We start from the raw sequence: 22986 nt of genomic DNA on the forward strand, positions 1-22986 counted from the left end.
AAATCAAATCTTCTCTAGATTAAAAAATGTTCCATCTTTGAGGTTCTGGCTTAAACAGTTTAAATATAAAATACTTGTAGCTGCTCTATTCTGTAAAATCAAACAGTTCACCTTAAAAATAAAATCAGCAGCCACCTGGCCAATAGTTTAGATACTGCACAATCATTCAAACAATATAACCAGCAGTTAGGAAAAAAAAATATTTCTCGCAGTATACATGAATCATTTGGTTTAATATCACACCTTGAAACTGAGAGTTATCTGTATAGAAATTTAAAAATTTCCCTATGTTAATGCTAACTGGTAGTAACTGTGGAAAACAGTTTATATGTCTGGAGTATGAAGGCTCCTCAAAAAATTAAAAACAGAATTACCTTATGATCCAGTAATTCCACTACTAGGTATTTACCTAAAGAATATGGAAACACTAATTGGAAAAGATATATGCACTCCTATGTTTACTGCAGCATTATTTACCATAGCCAAATTATGGAAGCAGCCCAAGTGTCCATCTATAGATAAATGAATAAAGAAGCTTTGGCATATGTAAAGCAGAATATTGCTCAGCCATAAAAATAATGAAAACTTGTCATCTGCAATAACATGGATGGACCTAGAGAGCATAATGCTAAGTGATATAAGTCAGAGAAAGACAAATACCATATGATTTCACTCATATGTGGAATTTAAGAAACAAATCAGTAAAGGAAAAAAGAGACAAACCAAGAAATAGATTCTTAACTATAGAGAACAAACAGATCACTGCCAGAGGGTAGGTGGGTGGGAGGAAAGGGTGAAAGACGTGATGGGGATTAAGAGTACACGTTTCATGATATGCACTGAGTAATGTAAATTGTTAAACGATTACTATTATACACGTGAAACAAATAGAACACTGTATGTTAACTATACTGGAATTAAAAAAAATTCCTTATGCTGCTGAATCACCTAAAAGGTATCTAATTAAATCTGATTTCACAGAACAAGAATTAAATGAAAAGGCTATGGCTTTATTTCCTGCTTTGTTTTAAAAACTAGGAGATACCTCCTACAAGATCAATTAATTTCGTGTGAAGAGGACCGTGGTCTCCAGTGTGTCATTAACTTGTCTCTCTTCCATTTGTCCTTTTCAAATTCAATCTTCCATTATTCTCTTACTCTATTACCTCTCTTCTTTCCCACCAGCTTTTCCCTGACAATTTCTAGTGAGAGTTACTGCTTCATTTGTCTTGGATGATTATATTGAAATCTAAAGGATGATTTGAATCTTCAGGCTGAAAGTGAACATCGAGTTTCAGGAAACCCTGATGCACAATGATCACCTGGTAAAGTTACTAGACTTCCACAACAAAGACTCTTTATGAGTATCCATGCAGAAAACTCAAGTCTCATGGAGGATGGGTGGAGGGAGGGGAAACCTCAGGCCTCTCATTGCAACATTCAAAGCTACAAGAAAGTGTTAACAATGACTCCAAATTTTGATGGAGAGAAAATATGACAGTATGACCTAGACAAATTTTCTCTTAGGAAATGCCAGAACACAGAATATATGGTAACCATGAAACTTTCCTGAAATGGTACCTCAATGAAATCTAGCTCTAAGATGAATCAAAATAAACTCAGGAAGAGGAGTTGTGATAATCTATTTTGGTGGTTTTTTCTTCATAGTTTTTTTTCTGTATTGCTTTATTCTTTTGTAATGATCATTTATGTCTTTTTATAAACACAGTAGGTTTTTAAAAATGAGTTAGAATGGTTGAGAAGCATTTTTGCAAGCCACTAATTAAAACTGCTTTTAACAGAAGAATTTTTAAAGTAGCAGTAAAGAAAAAGTTTAGAATATGCTTTTTTAAATCTGGTAAGTGATCAAAATTTATACACATCAGGATACTCAATTATTCAGGGAAAAAACCAACTTGCTTATAGATAATAAAACAAAATTAGAAAATATAAGAGCAAGGAAACTTTTTAAGATCATGTAATAAAAAAGGATGGCACGTTAAAATACCATCTAAGAGAGTAATATGTTAGGGTAAAAGCAGCTGAAAATAAAGAAATTCCATTCTTCCATCAAACACACCAATTCCCTGTCAGCCAGGCCCTATAGTAAGCCCTAGGAAAGCAGAAGGGATGTGTATGTGGTGCTGAGGAAGAATAGGCATGTTAAATAGACCTGGAGGTTTAGCTGTCAAGCGCCAAGTAAGAAACGGACCCTCCTGGAGGTGCAGGTGGTGAAAAAGAGGAAAACTCCCAGAAGAGAGCACAGGCAGTAATCTCTTGGGCAACAGCCTTAGCAACATTTTTCTAGACAGGTCTCTTCAGGCAAAGGAAACAAAAGCAAAAATCAAGTACTGGGACTACACCAATATAAAAAACTTTGGCACAGTGAAGGAAACCATCAGCAGAATGAAAAGACAACCTGCTGAATGGAAGAAGGTATTTGCAAATGATATGTCCAGAAAGGCATTAAATCTGAAATATATAAAGAACTTATACAACTCAATACCAAAGAAAATAATAATAATCTACTTTAAAATGGGCAGAGGATTTTTCCAAAGATATGCAAATGGCCAACAGACACATGAAAAAATGCTCAACATCACTAATCATTGGCGAAATGAAAATCAAAACCACAATGACATTATCACCTTACACCTGTCAGAATGGCTAGAATGAAAAAGACAAGAAATAACAAGTGTTGGCAAGGACGTGGACAAAAAGAAGCCTCATGCACTGTTGGCAGGAGGGTAAACTTGGGCAGCCACTGTGGACAACAGTATGGAGGTTCCTCAAAAAAACTAAAAATAGAAATATCCCATGATATAGTAATTCCACTTTTGGGTATTTACCCAAAGAATACAAAAACATTAATTCAAAAAGATATTTGCACCCCTATGTTTGTTGCAGCATTATTCACAATAGCCAAAATATGTAAGCAACCAAAGTGTCCATCAAAAGATGAGTGGAGATGGATATGTACAACGGAGTATTACTCAGCCATAAAAAGAATGAGATCTTGCCATCTGTAACAACATGGATGGACCTAGGGGGTATTATGCTAAGTGAAGTAAATCAGACAAATGTTTTATGATCTCACTTACATGTGGCATTTAAAAAACAAAATAAACAAACAAAAAAAAGCAGAAACAGACCCATCAGCACAAAGAACAAACCTGTGGTTTCCAGAGGGAAGGGAGAGGGCAGATGGGAAAAAGTGCCTGGAGGGCAATGGAAGGTGCCAGCTTCCAGCTATGCAATGAGTAACTCACGGGGATAAAAGGTGCAGCTCAGGGAAGGCAGTTAGTGGTACTGTCACAGTGCTGTGCGGTGACAGGCGGGAGCTGCACTGGCAGTGAGGACAGCATGATGTAGAGAACTGTCACATCAGTACCTGTACACCCGAAACTGAAACTAACACACCTTTGTGTGTCAACTACACTTCAATTTTAAAATATCTTCTGTTAGAAAAGAAACTATTATGAACAACAAACTAGCTAAGAGACTACATCTTAACTGTTCAACACTACAAGAGATTGTAATTAAGTGATACCATAGAGATGTTAGCAATGGCAATCATACTGCAAATGGAATGTATCAAATCAATATGCTCCATCTTAAATTTGCACAATGTTGTATGGAAAATACATCTCAAAAAAAAAAACTGTCAAAAAATGATTTTTAAAAAACCACTGTAACCAAAATAATCTTAAAACTTCTGATCAGTTTTCATAAACTACACCTTAAAATTATTGTTTGTATTTTTTTTTTTTTTTGACAGAGAGAGACACAGCGAGAGAGGGAACACAAGCAGGGGGAGTGGGAGAGGGAGAAGCGGGCTTCCCGCTGAGCAGGGAGCCCAATGCAGGACTCCCTCCCAGGACCCTGGGATCATGACCTGAGCCGAAGGCAGACGCTTAACGACTGAGCCACCCAAGCGCCCCTGTTTGTACTTTCTTGAAGTGAAACCCATCAGTTATGAATGTGGTTAATAAAACAAGGATGCACTTTTTAATGGGAAAACTGACTTGTGTCCCCACCACCATTTCCTTCTCTTACTCAATGTGTCTCTGAGCTTAGAAAAAAAAAGTAGCTTTACATTTTCTTTATTCTGTTTCAGAGGTTTACTATCAAATATTAAAATAAACTTCCTTAGTCTTAAATATTTAATTTGCAAGGATTTCCAGAAGAAATTTTTGAGACAATAATGTTAATATCTAGGAATGCGCATTTTAAACCACCCAAGAGATTTTAATAAAGGTGGTTTAAAACTAGCTTTGAAAAACAATGATTTGGGGCACCTGGGTGGCTTAGTCAGTTAAGCATCTGCCTTCGGCTTAGGTCATGGTCCCGGGTCCTGGGAGCGAGTCCTGCGTTGGGCTCCCTGCTCGGCGGGGAGCCTGCTTCTCCCTCTCCCTGCTGCTCTCCACTGCTTGTACTCTCTCTCTGCCAAATAAATAAAATCTTAAAAAAAAAAAAAAGGAAAAAAAATAAACAATGATTTATTTTAATGTAAACCAACTTGCCTTTTCCTACAGTTATGCATGTTAAAGAAAAGGACATGGTTAGTGGGCTCATTCTCCCCCACTTAGCATTCCACCCAAAGCTGGTATTTGGCAGAATTAAAAGGCAGATGACATTTATCTTTGAGATCTCCTCAAGTATCAGTTTCCTCATTTTTACTCTTCTTTGCCCTAAGAAACTCTTGGAGAAAGGATTTCATAGTCATTCTAAAAAACTAATTAGGGGCGCCTGGTGGCTCCGTTGGTTGTGTCTGCCTTTGGCTCAGGTCATGATCCCAGGGAGCATCGGGCTCCCTGCTTCTCCCACTCCCTCTGCCTGCTGCTCCCCGATTGTGCTGTCAAATAAATGAAAATCTAAAAAAAACAAAAACAAAAAAAACCAAAAAAAAAACAGTTGCTACATCTACCAAAGTAGTGGCAAAATCTTCATGAAGTAAGTAACAACGTCTAGGCATGGATCTCAACAGCAATTTGATAGCACAGGTATGGCGGTTGATAGGAGGCATTCTTATTTGCCTGTTTGGCTGGTCCATTATCTACCCTTTACAAGTCAGTTTCTGATCTATGAAAAGCACAATGAAAAATAAAAGTGCAAGAATTAATTTTGCTATTTCTAGTTTCTTGGAGAATGATGAATCTTACAATTTATGGGTAGTTTGGCTACTTTTATGTGTTTAAAATCAAGAGTAAGGGGCAACTTTAACTAATATGTGCCAAAATGAGCTTAAGGGATTAATACAGAAAAACTTAAGCCATTTGGCCTTTAGGGTGACAAACACTATATAAGCACATACAGTGATATGGTCATGTCAGCATTTCTACTATTTAATGCAATTTAAAATTATTGGTTGAGTAATCTAAGACACGGGTGTCTGAAAAGACTACTATCAGGATAATACACTGCAGACATAATGAGGTGTAGCGATGCTGGGCGTAGAAGATTTCTAATGCAATTTTTTAAAAAAGTGAACTAATGATCTCAGTAAATCAGAGAGAGTAAGTTCCTCACCTTGATAAGGAATATCTACCAAAAACCCTATAGCTAAGCATGGTAGTTAATGGTCAGAAACTAGAAGCCGGGCGCCTGGGTGGCTCAGTCGTTAAGCGGCTGCCTTCGGCTCAGGTCATAATCCCAGAGTCCTGGGATCGAGTCCCACGTCGGGCTCCCTGCTCAGCAGGAAGCCTGCTTCTCCCTCTCCCACTCCCCCTGCTTGTGTTCCTGCTCTCGCTGTCTCTGTCAAATAAATAAATAAAATCTTAAAAAAAAAAAAGAACAGAAACTAGAAGCCTTCTTGTTAAGAGCAGGAGAAGACAAAGCTGTCCCCTCTCACCATTCCTTCTTACTTATTAGCATCATACTGAAAGCCCTAGCTACTGGAAAAAGTGGAGTAAGTAAAAAGTGTACAGATTGGGATAGAAGAAATACACCTGTCTTCATTTGCAGATGACAAGGCTGTTCAGGTAGAAAACCTAAAAGAACCAACAGAAAAAGAAAGCTCCTGGACTAATGAGTGGATTATAGCTCTGCTGCAGGATACAAGGTTGACACAGAAAAGCCAAATGCTTTCTAATGGACCAGCAACAAACATCTCAAAGTTTTTTTTGTTTTTTTAAGATTTATTTATTTATTTATTTGACAGAGAGAGACATAGCGAGAGCAGGAACATAAGCAGGGGGAGTGGGAGAGGGAGAAGCAGGCTTCCTGCTGAGCAGGGAGCCCGATGTGGGACTCGATCCCAGGACCCTGGGATCATGACCTGAGCCAAAGGCAGACGCTTAACGACTGAGCCACCCAGGCGCCCCTCAAAGTTTAACTCTTTACATAAGATCTATATGAGGCCAACTATAAAACACAGAAGAAATCAAAAAAGATCTTAAAAAATGGAGAGCTAATTCCTTGTTTATAGACAGGAAGACACAATATTGAGGTGTCCATTATTCTGAAACTTAACCTATAAATATGATGTAATCCTAGCCAAAATTTCAGTTGCTTATTTTGTGCTTACTGACTAGCTTTGGAGCGGCAAAAGACCTAGATCAATATGACAACACAGAGTACAAAACTGACCCAAATATATTTAATCAACTGATCTTTAAAAGAAGAGCAAAGGCAATCCAATGGAGAAATGACAGTTTTTGTTTTTGTTTTTAAAGAAATGGTGTTGGAACAACTACACATTCACATTTAAAAAGAAGTTTAGCTACAGACCCTATACCCTTCACATACATTAACTCAAAACAGATCACAGACTTAAATGTAAAATAAATTATAAAGCTCCCAAAATATAACATAGGAGAAAATATAGATGACCTTGGGTTTGGAGAGGACTTTTTAGATACAGCACCAAAAGTACAACTCATGAAAGAAAGAACTGATAAGCTGGCCTTCATTAACATTAAAATTAAAATTAAAAATACCCCATTCTGCAAGATATGCTGTCAAGAGAATGAAAAGACAAGCCACAATATGCTTTTTAAAAACCCTGATAAAGGACTTTATCCAGAATAAAGAATTCTTAAAACTCAATAAAAAGAAAACAAACAACCCAATTAAAAAACCAGAAAAAGATCTGTACATAACCTCAGCAAAGAAGATATACAGATAACAAGAAAGCATTATGAAAAGATGCTCATTATCATACACCACTAGGGAACTGCAACCTAAACATTCATCAGATACCACCACATTCCTAATTAGAATGGCTAAAATATAAAACACTGACAATACCAAATGCTGACAAGGATATGGAGCAATAGGAACTCTCATTCATTGTTGGTAGCAATGCAAAGTGCTATAGCCACTCTGGTAGACAGTTTCGCAGTTTGCTACAAAATTAAATCAACTCTTACCTTATAATCCAGCAATCGTGCTCCTTGGTATTTACCCAAGAGATGAAAACTTATGTGCACACAAAAACCTGTATGAATGTTTAGCAACTTTATTTATAAGTGCCAAAACATAGGAGCAACCAACATGTCTCAGTAGGTGAATTGATAAATAAACTGTGGTGTACCCAGACAATGGAATATTACCTGGCACTAGAAAGAAATAAACTATCAAGCCATGAAAATGCATGGAGAAAAAAAAAGGAAAGAAAATGGAGGAATCTTAAATGCATATTACTGAGTTATGTCAATCAGAAAAGGCTACATACTGTATGATTCCAATTAAACATTCTAGAAAAGGCAAGACTGTGGAGACAGTAAAAAGATCAATGGTTGCCAGGGGTGTGAAGAGAGAGGGAGATGAATACATAGAACACAGGACATTCTCAGGGTGGTGAAAATGTTCTGTATGATATTATAATGGTGGATTCATATCCTATCACTATACATTTGTCAAAACCAATAGAACACACAGCACCAATAATGAACTCTAAACTATGGACTTTGGGTGATACCAATGTATCAACGTTGATTCACTGACTGTAACAAAGGTACAACACTCTGGTTGGAAGGAGAAGCTGTGCATGTGTGGAAGGATATAGGAACTGTCTATGTTATCTAGTCAATTTGTCTAAAACTGTTCTAAATAATAATGTATGCATATATATGCATACATATTGAACTACATACATTCCTACATACATATATATGGAATTAATGCTAACATCTAGTTATTCACATTTTCTTATTCTCTATTCATTTTGAGACATGTAAAAATCAAAGTTTTCTTCTAAGTCTCCACAAGTCCAAACTTACTAGTTGTACTGTGTGATGGGTTCTATATTCATCTTCATTCCGAAGGCGCTGTTGGAACTTTTCATTGTGTTTTGCAATACAAATTTCCTATAAATACATAAAATGTGTTTTAATGTAAGTGAAACCTGAAAGACTCGGAACACCACACCAGAGTTTATTTAATTGGGTTTTAGTTTTAATCTTAACATGTACCTACATAGGGCACCTGGGTGGCTCAGTTGTTAAGCATTTGCCTTCAGCTCAGGTCATGATCCCAGGACCCTGGGATCAAGCCCTGCATCGGGCTCCCTGCTCAGCGGGAAGCCTGCTGCTCCCTCTCCCACTCCCCCTGCTTGTGTTCCCTCTTTCACTCTCTCTCTGTGTTAAATAAATAAAAATCTTTAAAAAAAACTTAAAACAAAAACATGTACCTACAATAGCAAAACACCAAGTAGGCCACGTTTGGTTTCTCATCTGAAGTACTGAAGCAGCAGAAACCAAATCATTAGGATCTAAAAAAAAATTAACTTCTCTAGAATGTCTCTTTTCTAAACTTTTTTTTTTTTTTTTGGACGGGGAGGGATACAGCAAGATAAGAGTGGACAAGGGTATCCTTAGATTAATCTCAAAGCTCTCTTTAAGCTCTGAAGTCTGTGGCCAAAAGATTCTAAGTCTTATTGTACTCTTTAAACTAGTCTGAGTAAAAAAGGATATACAACTCTTGGCTGAAAGTCTGTATTCTAAACTCTGATGGGTTAAAGAACATGGTTTTGCTTGGAGTGGCTTAAATAGTATTATGAAATCTGTACCTTATGGTCAGAGATTGAGTGAAAAGGGACCTTAAAGATAAAAAAGTCAGAATGACCAAAAAATATATATATATATATGAATGCTTATTCTAATCACATGAAAATAAAAACAATAATAAACTAGGAAATACGTGCCTCTTTACAAAATAATGCACTATCATCTGGCAACATTTAATGGCACCACGCTACGTCTTTTTCCCTCGGTCTTTCTAGAGAAGTCCTCCAGATAAAAAGATGGCCATTAGTTTCCAACACTCTCAAAACTATACCAAAAGATCACTCTTCTAACCAGAGAAAGTGATATTATGAATGACCTTTTAAGCCAGTGAACTACATTGTAAAGCAACTGTGTTGTCTTTTTCACCAACACTGGGTTGACTCTATTGCCTAACAAGTACAGATCCTGAAATTAAACTGTTCAGGGCAGTCTCCAGGGGGATACCAAAGGTAGTATTATATATAAGTAACATGATATGGTGGTACAATGACTCAGGCTTCTAAATCACACGGACCTAAGACAGATTCCTACCATTGCACCGTAACTAGCTGCTTTTCTCTGGGTGATTTATTTAACTACGAGGAGCCTTAGTTCCCTTGATTACAAAATGAGAATATAGGTCCCAAGTCCCTTATTTTCAGATTTTAGAAAGGTGGTATGTTGCATACACACTACCCAGTAACTCCAGCAGGATCTGAAAGAGCGCCCTAAAATACTAACATTTTTGCAGTGAAATATATGAATAGTCAAATTAAATGGGACTATGAGATGGACAACTTCCTCTCAGCTCAGGTCTGGGCTTGTCACCAAACCAAGTATGAGAACGCTTTTGACTTTTGGAGCTTTCTTGGCTTTAGGCAAAAGATTATTATCTCATCTGACTAGTGGTTTCATTAAAGAAGATAAAAAATGCATAAAGAATAATGTTTCTATTATTCTTCTTAAAAAGTCCAATCACAAAGCGCAGACTTCAAATCCTCATGTCATAGCCAGACACCATCTTTGTTTTTTCAAGAGGAGAAGCAGGACATGATTTTCTTAGTCAGAACTACCCTTGGGTATGCAATTCTACTGTGGATATTGGATAAACCAAGCACCCTATGACTGTGGGCATGATGACATGGAGACAAGGATTATAGGACGATGTCACATGGAGAGGTGTGTTTTTATCTTTTGTATCATACAGTTGATCTCCTCGTTGTCTTTCTTTTTAGGACTTAGTGTTTCTAGTTTTCTCTCTTTCTACCCATCTTTTGTCATTACTTCCTCCCCCTGCAGACCTGCCACCCCAGATGGTAGGCTTGGAGGGACAGGGGTAAGGATGGGACAGGACAAGACCACTGAGGGCCCCTGACTCTGTGTGATGTGATGGGTTGCAGCAGATCTGAGGCTGCTGGTATAAACAGGCAGATTCTCTGGGGGTGGCTTTCCCTACCTCAGATTTAGATTAATATATATATAATTCCTTCAAGACTGAGGTCAGAACCAAGACTTCATTTAGAATAGCACTGGCCTCCTTAAATAATAAGGAGCCAGGAATTGCATTACATGGGATCCTGCAGTCATGCCCTTTAGCAGAGTCACCTTCAGGGTAAACAGGACATTATCACTGGCTGTTCTAATGTGTTTAACAGGGCAGCTCTCGGAAAACTATAAAATGTTAATATAATGGCTCGAGTATTGAGAAGAGGTAACTCTCACTTAGTTTTAAGACAAATATTAGTGACAAACCAGGTTAGAATTAGATATGGGTCAAGGACTAAGTAACGACTAAAAGCAGGATTTAAAATTAAGGCTGTCTATTCAATAAATACCTATTATACCTTTTTATTTCTGAGGTAGGCTTTCTTGGCTGAAACCCGTCCACGTCTTGCTTCTAGCTGGCGTGCTTTCTGCTGAAGTTTCTGGAGCTCTTCTCTCTGTAAGTACACAGATGCTGCCATCTCTTCCTTCTCCAGCATGGCCTCCATGCTTTCGTAAGTGTCGTAGTATACCACTTCATCTCTCTTTTCTAGAACAAAACAGCAACAAGGGGTAGTGGTTAAGAGCATGGGCTATGGAGCCAGACAGAACATGGTTCTAATCAACTTACTGGTTCTGTAACCTCAGGCAACACCCCCCCATCCTTATTTTTTCATTAGGACTCAGTATGATCCTATATGTCTTTAATTTTCTTTTTTTTTCTTTCAGTAAGCTCTATACCCAAGCATGGGGCTTGTATTCATGACCTCTTGAGCTTCTTTGTAAAATAGTGATTATTGGGAAATACACCTTCTAGGGTGAGTGTGTATAGGAAGTGCTTAGCAGTGTCTGGCATGCAGTTAAGGGCTCAATAAATGTTAAGTATCATCCCCAAAACTCAAAAATTTTCTGGCTGAAACAACCTAACAAAAGTAAGCATTTTACATAAGTAATATATAGTTGCATTGCTGAGTCTACCTAATGACTTGAGTTTAGGAGCTCCTCTAAAAGGTTTTATGTTAAGACTTTTTTAGTCTCAAAAGTTTCAAGAAACATAGCTGACAAATACATATATTTTCTCTATGTTTTCAATTTTTTCTGGATTTCGTGGTTGAATGCACACCGTACCCGATATAAGTCTTTTGATGCTTTCCAGTTGGGCTGTCAATAATAACTCTTCACACTTCAGGATTTCAAACTGTACCTCATACAACTGAAGTTGCAGATCATAATAATCAGCTTCTAATTGATCTAATCGGGCTATGGCTTCTGTACCACCCTGCAAACTCTGCATCTGTGTGAAAATAAAATAAAATAAAAATATTTCTAGCTGGTGGGGACAAGAAAAAAAAAAATCAAGTTAGGATTAGAAATGAATACTAATCATACAGCATAAATCCATGAATCAACTGTTCCAAGAAAAAAACTTAGAGGCAAGAAGTAAAGATGTTTTAAAAGAAAAATAGTAATAATTGAGACATAATACAATTTTGGAAATAACTAGGCAAACATGGTAAATTAACTTATATTACAGATCATCTTTAGAATCCATTATTCTAATTATTATGATATAAATATTAAAAGTATCCTTTCTTCCCAAAAGTAGATGTGCTAAGTTATTCAGTTTTCTTTTCCATATATGAAAGAGATTTATATATGGATGAGTAAGATTAAGCCATACTGGGATAGTTACAACCAAGGGATAAAAGTCTGGTTTCCCTACACATCCAGAGATGTGTTGTGCTCCATGGTCACAGCCTGGCTAGGTTCTGGAATCTGGTGAGTGGGGAGCAAGGAGAGTGGGTGTGAGGAGAACATGACAAAACAGATTTTCTAGAAATCCCTGCAGTCTACTGATAATGATAACTATTAGTATCTTTAAGTAATGCACTCAGGATCCTATATCCACCCTAAGGTGGGACTCAAGATTTCCAAGCATGTCTCATGAAGTGGTAGTTGGTCAGGCATGAGGTTTGCTTGCTCAATCGGGTTTTGGTCCTGAAAAGACAGGGAGAAGAGATTTTGCCAGGCATTAGCAGGAAATTACTATTAGCAAAGTATGCTTCAGGTATTAGTCCCCAACCCCATTATTTCCATGAATTCCTACTTGGCTCTATGGAGAAAGGTGGCGGTAAGAAGGAGCTGACAGAATGGCCAGCAGTCTGTGAAGTACAAGCATGTGAGAGAGTAAAGCATCCTCCCAGAACATTTCTTCTAAGAATATAGTGCTACCACTCTGGCAGTTTAAAGATTCATGCTTAGAAACTCCAGGGGCCCCCTGGCCCAGGTACCAGTGTGCCCTGGGGGAACTAGCAACATTGGTGAGGAGGCCCTGGCCTCGACTGGCACCCCAGTAAGTGACTACCAAAAGGGTGGAGGAGGAACAGAGGAAAAAGGGAAATGTTTTGGGAGCTCATGGGAGGGGTCATCTGGGGATCCCAGAATACTAAGGAGATAGTTGGCTGGTACTCTTGGGACAGCTGTGACAGCAAAGACAGTTCTTATGGCTGCAAAATAATCCTGTCTGTCTAGTGAGGTTGGCGAAACATGCTAGCACATAGAGTATGTTTTAAACAAGAGTCCAGCCTTTCCTTTACATTCCACCAACACAGTCTTACCTAAAGACTAGAATATATATATATATATTTTTTTTTAGCACATAATTTCAAGTTCCTTTTAAACTGCAAAGCAACATGGGGCGCCTGGGTGGCTCAGTAGGTTAAACATCTGCCTTCAGCTCAAGTCATGATCTTGGGTCCTGAGACTGAGCCTTGAATGAGGTTCCCCGCTCAGCAGGGAGTCTGCTTCTCCCTCTCCCTCTGCTCCTCCCCCCAGTCATGCGTGCACACGGCGCTCTCTCTAATAAATAAATAAAATCTTAACAACAACAAAAAAAACCTGCAAAGCAATAGTTGGGCTGTGATCTAAATGTCCAATGGTACACATTTAAAAATAATCAGGTTAATTAAATACAATGTTATTTAATAAATGTTATAAAAATATTATATTTAATGAATTAGAAGCCAGAGATTCTGCTGCATTAAGGAAGTATTTTATGACTGACCGACAGTAAGTATAGAACCACAAAAGGGTTTCATTATAGTGGCTTGTAGAGAATGTTGACAAAATGAAATCCTGCTGTTTTTGAAAATAGGAATCTAAGTTGTGATTTCTTTCCTCAGACTCCCAGTCTCACTTTAAATTACTAACAACCCTTTGCATACTGTCTTGGGTCTCTTATCCAGCTTTGGAGACTATACCTCCAGAATCCATAATCCTGTTATCCACACCACACTTTCTGTGCGCACCGCATACAAACACGTGAAATATGTAATTTTAGAAGCTTTATCTTCCAGGGAATTATAATCAGTTAAGATAAAACCTTAATATGCACTGGTCTAAAAACCTTCTCGTAAGATCAGTTCCAGTGGCAATATCCGGGTAGAGATCCAGGCTGTTAGTTCCACCTTCACTATCTTTAGTTCTCTCCAGCTGGAAAGAACCATTTATGTGCGTGCCATGCTTGTAACACTGTGCTAAAGCTTCCCCTAGCACTAAGTTTGACTCTCTTGTCTAATACTTAGGCTAAGGAAAAAAATTGAGAGCCCCCTGCTGACGTACCTTTACACAGTCAGTCAGTATCAAATATCAGACTGAGAAAGGACGGGGTGTTTCCTTACAAGAAGTGACCTCACCCCCACCTTTCTGGTTTACTGAGTTCTATTCAAAGCAAGGGACTCCAGAGGTGGATCTGCCATGGCGAGGTTCAAAAAGGACAAAACCTCATCAGAGGCAGAAATGCAGACTAAGGATCTGTTGAATCCCAACCTCTGAGGAAACAAACAATAGGGCAGCGGTGGGCATCAGGGTAAGTAAAAGGGTTGTAAGGACTCAGGAGAGAGGACTTTTATGGGATAAGCTAAGGAGAAAGGGATTAAGAGACAAATCAGGGAAATCCGGAAGGACAAAACTGTCCTCTGAGGTTATTTAAACTTTAACAGTGAGGCAAAATCCTCAGTGAAAGACATGCAGAGATATGGGAAGGCTATGCTGTACCAAATCTCTTCCCTATATTAGCTATAATTTCCAGACTGATTTTTTCCTGGCACCTACTTCAGCTGACAGCCACAGAACTAAGGGAATGGGAATCCAGAGTGAAAGGACTACTATTTCTGGACAATGGAGCAGTGCAGAAAAAGTAGGTGCCACAGCTGGGGCACCTTTTTTATGCCCGAGGTCACTGCTTCCCTGGGCAAGAAGGAAGCCTAGAAAGTAGGTTAAGCGCTCAAAGGAGACAACAGAATGCCAATAAAAACTCTGCTACCCTGAAATTTTACTTAGCTCAACTTTTACCTTCTGAAAAAACAAACTTAAAAAAATATATATATCTAGTTATTATTTGCGAGAGAGCATGCATGCACGCAAGAGAGGGTGAGAGCACATGAGCCAGGGGAGGGGCAGAGGGGGAGAGCAAGAGAGAGAATCCCAGGCAGACTCCCCACTGAGTGCAAGCCTGACAAGAGGCTTGGTCCCACAAACCCAAGATCACGACCCAAGTCAAAACCAAAAGCTGGACACTCAACTGACTGAGTCACCCAGGCGCCCCCTGAATAAACAAACTTTTGCTATCAGGATATCAAGACCCCAAAACAAACTGCCTTCCCACTGTGACCCAGCGATAATTCCAGCAACGTTGGAGCCTGACCCAATTCTCCCAATTCCTACAAGAATGGCCTTTCCACTAGACGGAAGAAGGGAGGAGCATTCTATTAAGTATAAAAAAGGAAATAAAGCAAAATGTTTTTTACAGTAAATCTAGCAGGAAAATTAAGTATGAATCAATATCCATACATCCACATAAGTACATCATACACTACTGACCCCACTGATCATTCCCACCAGGCACATTAACAATAATGGTTTTCTTGTGTACCTATTTTGACTATAGAAAATCATGAAACCAGACATAAAGCAATTTATACAAACTAATGTCCCTGTCCTGCCTTTCACCCTACTGTGCTAGGTAAAAACCTCATGACATGTGAGGGGCTATGAAAAATAAACCTTTCAGTGTATCTGTGGGTGGAGTCATTCATTCAAAAAATACTCACTGGGCACCTGGTGCTGTTTGAGTTACACAGAGTATGGCAGTTAGCAATAAATGAAGTGAGGGGTCAAAGAGTCATCATGAAAACCACGCATAGAACAAAAGAAATAACATTAAAGGAAAGCTCAGCAAGCTCTCAATCAAGACTAGCCCTTTTATTACGTGGAAAAGATAGTACATGAGAAATGGTACCAGATAAACCTGAGTATAGAGTTTCCACCAATACCAGCTACACAAATATGGAGAATACATATAAACAGAAGGAATTATCTGAAATTCCACATTTTAGAAATCTTAAAAAACTGAAAACAGCCTTAATTTCTTTGATGTCAAAACCTAATCTTACAATCCATTTGTAGGAAGATAGGATCTGAACTGATGTGAAGCCCTATTTATTCCATTTAATATGTTTCATTATTGGAAAAGTAACACTTGTCTAGAAATTACATACCCTAAATTATCTAAAATATGAAAAACTTACAATTCTAAAACAGATCTGGGGGTGCCTGGGTGGTTCAGTTGGTTAAGCATCTGCCTTTGGCTAGGGTCATGATCCCAGGGTCCTGCCAGCATGATCAGATCATGATCCTATGGTCCTGCTGAACGGGGAGCCTACTTCTCCCTGCCCCCACCCCCACTCATGCTCTCTCAAATAAATAAAATCTTAAAAATAAATAAATAAAATAGATCTGGCCTCAGGGGTTTCAGATAATGGCTTATAGGCTTGGAATATAAAGGGTTATGTTCGAAAATTAAATGAGACAATATATAAAGCACTAAGTATAGGGTCTAAAACATTTAAAACTTTCCTATTTATTTTTTTGTAACCAATATCAAAGTATATTTAGATGGCTAAAACAGAATTTGATAAGTAATATAAATTAAAACTTTTGGGGCGCCTAGGTGGCTCAGTTGTTAAGCGTCTGCCTTTGGCTCAGGTCATGATCCCAGGGTCCTGGGGTCGAGCCCCGCATTGGGCTCTCTGCTCGGCGGGAAGCCTGCTTCTCCCTCTCCCACTCCCCCTGCTTGTGTTCCCTCTCTCGCTATGTGTCTCTCTGTCAAATGAATAAATAAAATCTTTAAAAAAAAAAAACAAAAAACACAAAAAACTAAGAATGGAACCTAGCTTTTTGTACTCAGGAGACTTTGAAATTTCTGGCATGCAGATATGGAACAGACTCTATTTATTAATAAATTTAAAATAAAAAAGCAGCCTCTCTGCCTATACAAGCACCCCAGCTGCCCTGCCTCTGTTCAGACCCTGTCCACCACATCAAAGCTCCTCACTGTTGAAACTTTTTGGCAAGGCCCATTTGAAATGCAACTGTCTTATGCATGGGAATTAATTTTTCCTATCTTTGTATTCCCTTCCTTGATACTTGCATAATAATGTCTAGTATTTATTGCGTTCTTACTTGACATGCAAGGCATTATGCTAAATGCTTTATAGGCATTAACCAATGGAAACGTAACTTTCCAAAAAGATCTATACTAATCATATTTTATAGAGAGGTTAACTAATTTACCCAAGGTTATGTAAGTTAGAGTTTGCAGAATCAGGATCTATTCTGTCTAATATAGTAGCCACAAGCTGCATATGGCTACTTAAATATAGATTAAATTAAAATTCTGTTCCTGTCACATAAATCACATTTTAAGAGCTCAACAGATATCTGGCTAATAGGTATACTACAAGAAAGTGCAAATATAAAAATTTCCATTGTTGTAGGAAGTTCTATTGAATAGCACCGTCTAGATACTATAAATGTTCAATATATACTTGATGACTTATGTAAAACTGACATGGGGTAATATAACCTTAATCATATTTTAGCTATATGCTTTTAGGAGAAAGACAAAAGGGACACCTGGGTGGTTCAATCGGTTAAGCGTCTGCCTTCGGCTCAGATCATAATCCCAGGGTCCTGGGATCGAGGGCCACATCGGGCTCCTTGCTCAGCTGGAAGCCTGCTTCTCCTTCTGCCTCTGCCTGCCACCCCCACTGCTTGTGCTCTCTCTCTCTGACAAATAATAAATAAATCTTAGGGGGAAAAAAGGAGAAAGACAAAAGTATGGATTATAAGGAAGTACCCTTAGGATTGTTACATATTCAGCTCATATATGTATGTCCATAAAGATGACCTCAAGGAATCATTTTTTAAAGGGGGGGTGGAGTGCCTGGGTGGATCAATCAGTTAAATGTCTGACTCTTGATCTCAGTTCAGGTCTTAATCTCAGGGTCGTGAGTTCAAGCCCCAAGTTGGGCTCCATACTAGGTGTGGAGACTACTTAAAAAAAAAAAAAAAAAAAGGATGGGTAATGGTTAAAATTCTCTGCCAAGACAAGAAAGCACATTGATATATTTTTAGAAGCTTCAGAAGGACAGAGGGACTGTCATCCAAAAGAGTTTCCTGGTTAATTCCCAGTTAGCCAGAGAACATGGTTAATCAGAAGATAACAGCAAACATTAAATGAGATGTGATTGTATTTTCTGATTTGTTTCATGCTAGCACCTTAACAAAATCCCCTAATTCAATTAATAATCCTTACTTTAATAACACTTCTAACATATATGCTACTTCTAACCATGTGTGATTTTATATATTCTCATCTTGTTCAATGTTTTAAAATATATCTGATATAACCGGTAAATAATACAGATTTGAAACTCAAACTGTACTCAAATAGCCAGATTGTGCTATTACTTTTGTGTATGGATTGGAGGGGAGGGAGTATACTATTCAAAGACTGGAGTGAAGTAGCTGCAACTAATTAAACTTACCCTTGGTTCTTTCAAAGGTATTGAGCCAAAAAGACACTGATATATTCAGGAGTTTTTGATGGCGAAATTTCAACACCAGTGGCAGTCTGGGATCAGAGGTTCAAGTATAGATGATTTGGGAACCTACAAAATTTGTGTGCAGAGCTGTGTGTACATGCATATTTCTCTTAGTATAGGGCTCCTACTTTTCAAATTCTTTTTTTTTTTTTAAAGATATTATTTATTTATTTGACAGAGAGAGACACAGCGAGAGAGGGAACACAAGCAGGGGGAATTGGGAGACGGAGAAGCGGGCTTCCCACTGAGCAGGGAGCCCGATGCGGGGCTCGATCCCAGGACCTCGGGATCACAACCTGAGCCGAAGGCAGATGCTTAACGACTGAGCCACCCAGGCACCCCTACTTTTCAAATTCTTAATGGGGCAGGAGTCTGTGACCTAAAAAGGGTAAAAGAAGGACTACAATCAAGACCCAGGAACATTTAAAAAGAAGACAGATTAAAAGGAATGGTACATACTCTTAAAGAATATTTAAAGAAGAATTTATTTTTTAAGATTTATTTCTTTGAGAAAGTGAGCCCGTGTGTGTATGTGTGTGTGTGTGTGTGTGTGTAGTGGGGAGGGGCAGAGGGAAAGGGAGAAAGAATCTTAAGCAGACCCTGCACTGAGTGTGGAGCCCCATGCAGGGCTCAATCTCACGACCCTGAAATGATGATCTGAGTTGAAACCAAGGGTCAGACACTTAACCAACTGTGCCACCCAGGTGGCCCATAGAAGTTAAAGAATTTAAAAAGCAAAGAGAATTTTGCTTATGTAGGTAGAATTTGTCAGAGTTACCTTCAAAGTTGTGTTTCAAGTTCAGCACTATACTCATGGCAAATATTACTAAATATTTTTAAATTTTTAAAGTATTTTATATTGTCACACCAGAAAAAAGTTTTGTTTTTAAAAAACCCAAGACACAACATACTGACATTTTTTAAAGAACAAAAATTTCCCCATAATTTAAATCACAGAGTAGTACTGTATTATAAAGTCTTCACTGGGAAATCGTTTGTTTGGGATGGGCTTAATAATGCATTTTTGCTCTGCTTCTCATGAGTAATGTGGTCACCTTAAATTAATGCTAATAAAACTGGTGCAGTACCTCATAATACGTACATTATATACACTCAAGCATAAACCTGGTAAGAATGACTGACAGGTTTACCAAACCCTTTAAAGAATTCAAGCACAATCCAGAACATTAAGAAGCAGACTATTAAGGTAATGGGGTGGCCCCAGGGAAAATGACCCCACAGATAAAAATCCCAGACTCTTGGGCCCATTTTAGCCCAGCCCTTCTTCTACCACCCTAGACCAATTCCAGTAAGAACAATGTTCTTACAATAGCTAATAACGAGAAATCTTACCCTCAAGCAGTTCTTTTAGGTACTCTGTAACTCAGTGTCAGCTTGCTAGAACAACAAAGCTGGTACATGTGAGGAAGACAAAGAATGGTTCTCTACTTCACAGGCAAAAAAAATGCTAGGATTTAAAAACAAAAACCTAACAAAAATGCTATGATTTTAAGTTTTAAAAGTTCTGGAACTTAAAAATCAGACAGCTAGTCACATAAGGGAGAAAGCTAATCAGGAAAAGGAGACTGCAGTAGAAATGCTACAGGGGAACACAAGTGGGACTGAAATCCTTGCAAAGAGATGCTGAATATAGTGTGAAAAAGTTCTAGGACAAGACAAGTTACAATTTTACCAACACTAGTAGCAAACAAAACCTAAGGGTAAAAATCACAATTTAAAATTATTAACAAAAGACTTCTTCCTAGATCAAAGCCATAACGATGTTATCTCATACTATTTTTTAAACAAGAGTTAAGCATATGCACTTTTAAAATGTCAGTAAGGACTATCTAAGTCTACCTTCTAAGCCAAAAAAAATTTCATACAGTAAAAAAGTGGAGGCAATTTGTTTTCCCGTAGAAACTAAAATACAGTACTCTCAGATATAGCCAGTGTTCTAAAAACCAATATGGTCAATCCATAGAATGGGAGCAAATATTTTCAAATCATGTATCCCATATAAGAGCTGTATCTAGTATAAGTGGCCAATAAGCACACAGAAAGATACTCAATACCATGATGAAAATGCAAATGAGATAACCACTTCACACTCACCAGCATGCTATAATGTAAAAGAGACAAATTTTAAGTATTAAGGATGAGATGAAAGATGTGGAGAAATTCTAACTGTCGTACACGGCTGATGGGAATGTAAATGTAAATGTACAGCTGCTTAGGAAAACAGCCTGGCAGTTCCTCAAAAAGTTAACAGCAGTTTGACTCCTAAGTATATACCAAGATAAATGAAAATCCTGAGCATGAAAGTTTACAGCAGCATTGTTCATAATACTCCCAAAGTAGAAAGAGCCCAAATGTTCATCAACTGATGAATGCACAAAATGTGGTATTAATCACAGAATACAGTATCATTCTACAAAAAAACTAACTTAAACACTCATGCATCTACAGCATGAACTGTGAAAACATTATGTTAAGTATAAATGTTTAAAAAAAAAAAACCCACGTTTTATGATTCCATTTATATGAAATATCCAGGATAGCAAATTTATAGAAAGATTAATGGTCAGCTAGGAAAGTTTAGAGAGGAGATGGGGAATCACTGCTAACGGGGTCAGGTTTATTTCCAGGGTGATGAAAATGTTCTAAAGTTGATTGTGGTGATGTGCGTAATTCTGTTAGTATACTAAACAGCACTGAATCTATATACTTTAAATGAGTGAACGGTATGGTATCTTAATTGAAGTATAGTTTAGTGAAATTTTTTAATTGTATAGTGAATTTTTTTTAATTGAAGTATAGTTAACAATGTTATGTTAGTTTCAGGTGTACACAAATTATGTCTTAATGTGGTTTTAAAAAACCACTGTGGGCTACAAAGTACAACATGGGATACGTTCCAAGATCCCCAGTGGATGCCTGAAACCACAGATAGTACTGAAACCTATATATACATACATACCTATGATGAAGTACTTCACAAATTAGGCACAGTAAGAGGTTAAGAGCAATAAAACAATTATAATATATTGTAATAAAAGTTATGTGAATGTGGTCTCACTCTTCACCCATTCACCTGTGAGGTGAATGACGTACGCACTGTGATGCAGCATTAGCTAGTACTGAGCTTCTGGCAATATATCAGGAGGAGGATCATTTGCTTCAGGACGAAGGCTGACTGTGGAAAGCAAAACTGTGGATAAAGGGGAACTGTACAACAAATCTAATCAGACAAATAATTTTATTCTAATCCTTCTGAGGTATAATTGCTTTTTAAAAATAACTAACACAAATTCAGTTGCCTCACCCAGATCATTCTCCTCTGCCCAATAAAACGCCACACTTCTTGCCTCCTTTAACCAGCCCTTACAAGATGACTTCAGTACTACTTGAACAAAGGCACAGCCCGAGTATACTCAGGAGCCTGGGTGTGTGCAGTCTGGATCTGACCATCACCAACCTACCTTTACTCACTTCTTAACTACCCAAGAATGCTGTGCAAACCTGAGTAGTTTTTAAAGGAGCAATTTCAGATCCAAAACATAACGCATGATTTAACTTTTCCCAATTCCCTATTGCCTTCAACTTAAACCTCTTTTGTTATTGAGTGAAGGGTCTACATTCCTGGTATTTACACTCATTTTTGAGAAATGCCTTGCTTTCCACTATCAACAATGAAACACAGTTAGAAAAGCATGTGAGGAAAATGGCTCAAGATTGAAGAATGACTTTCCAGTCAATTCTCTATGAACTGGTCAGAGTCATTATTTCATAAGAATAAATTTGATTGTGTTACGCCTTGATGAAAACTTTAGAGTGGCTCCATACTGCTTTTAGGGCGAAATTCAAACTCCTTGGTAGGATGCAGAAGGCCAGCCCCAAATTTTGCTTACTTTTTCAACCTCATCTCTCATGACTCTTGGTCCAGAAAACTAGGCTGACTCTTCCTCCCTGCCCCTGGGGCTCCTGGAACATATAGTTCTCTTTACCTAGGACAAAGCTGAGTACTCCTGCAATGGTCCACCTTGTATATAATGATAGCTGCTTATCTCACAGCTTATTTTCACACTGTACATGTCTTGCCCCACCACAAAGAACTCTAAACACTGTGGCTGCATCTTATTTAGGCTTTAAAAAGTGTTGGAGGGAGATAGGGAGACAAGGGGTATTAATCATGTCTTTCTTTATCTCAATCACCCGTTAAAACTGTTGGCAAAAACAAACAAACAAACAAAAAACAACCCACTTAATAAATGTTTGTTGAATAAATAACTGAGGAGGGACATGTGAATTGGGGAGGATTCCAAAAGGCAGAAAAAGCCGACAAATGAAAGGAAAGAGTTAAAGTTTTGAGCCTGGAGTATCTTGAAGAACTGAGGCTTTAACAGAAAGGAAGATTTAAGAAGATCTAGTAAGAGGAAATGAAGTAGTTTGGTTTTGGAAATATTTCATGCAGGGCGCCTGGGTGGCTCAGTTGGTTAAGCGACTGCCTTCGGCTCAGGTCATGATCCCAGGGTGCTGGGATCGAGCCCCACATCGGGCTCCCTGCTGGG

The 22986-nt window shown here is 38.2% G+C and overlaps 1 protein-coding gene across 1 annotated transcript in view; it reads right to left on the bottom strand.

The window, feature by feature from the left end:
* Positions 1 to 22986, bottom strand: part of JMY (junction mediating and regulatory protein, p53 cofactor) — a 98459-nt gene that overhangs the window by 14736 nt on the left and 60737 nt on the right. Inside the window, exons 5-7 of the mRNA XM_081825589.1 lie at positions 11598 to 11763; positions 10832 to 11019; positions 8189 to 8309 (exon numbers count right to left, since the gene is read on the bottom strand). Coding sequence (XP_081681715.1) covers positions 8189 to 8309; positions 10832 to 11019; positions 11598 to 11763 — 475 coding nt within the window. The remainder of the gene's footprint in view (positions 1 to 8188; positions 8310 to 10831; positions 11020 to 11597; positions 11764 to 22986) is intronic.

The sequence above is a fragment of the Leptonychotes weddellii genome, chromosome 7, assembly GCF_054177405.1.
Source record: "Leptonychotes weddellii isolate Sample4059 chromosome 7, ASM5417740v2, whole genome shotgun sequence".
Lineage (NCBI taxonomy): Eukaryota > Metazoa > Chordata > Mammalia > Carnivora > Phocidae > Leptonychotes > Leptonychotes weddellii.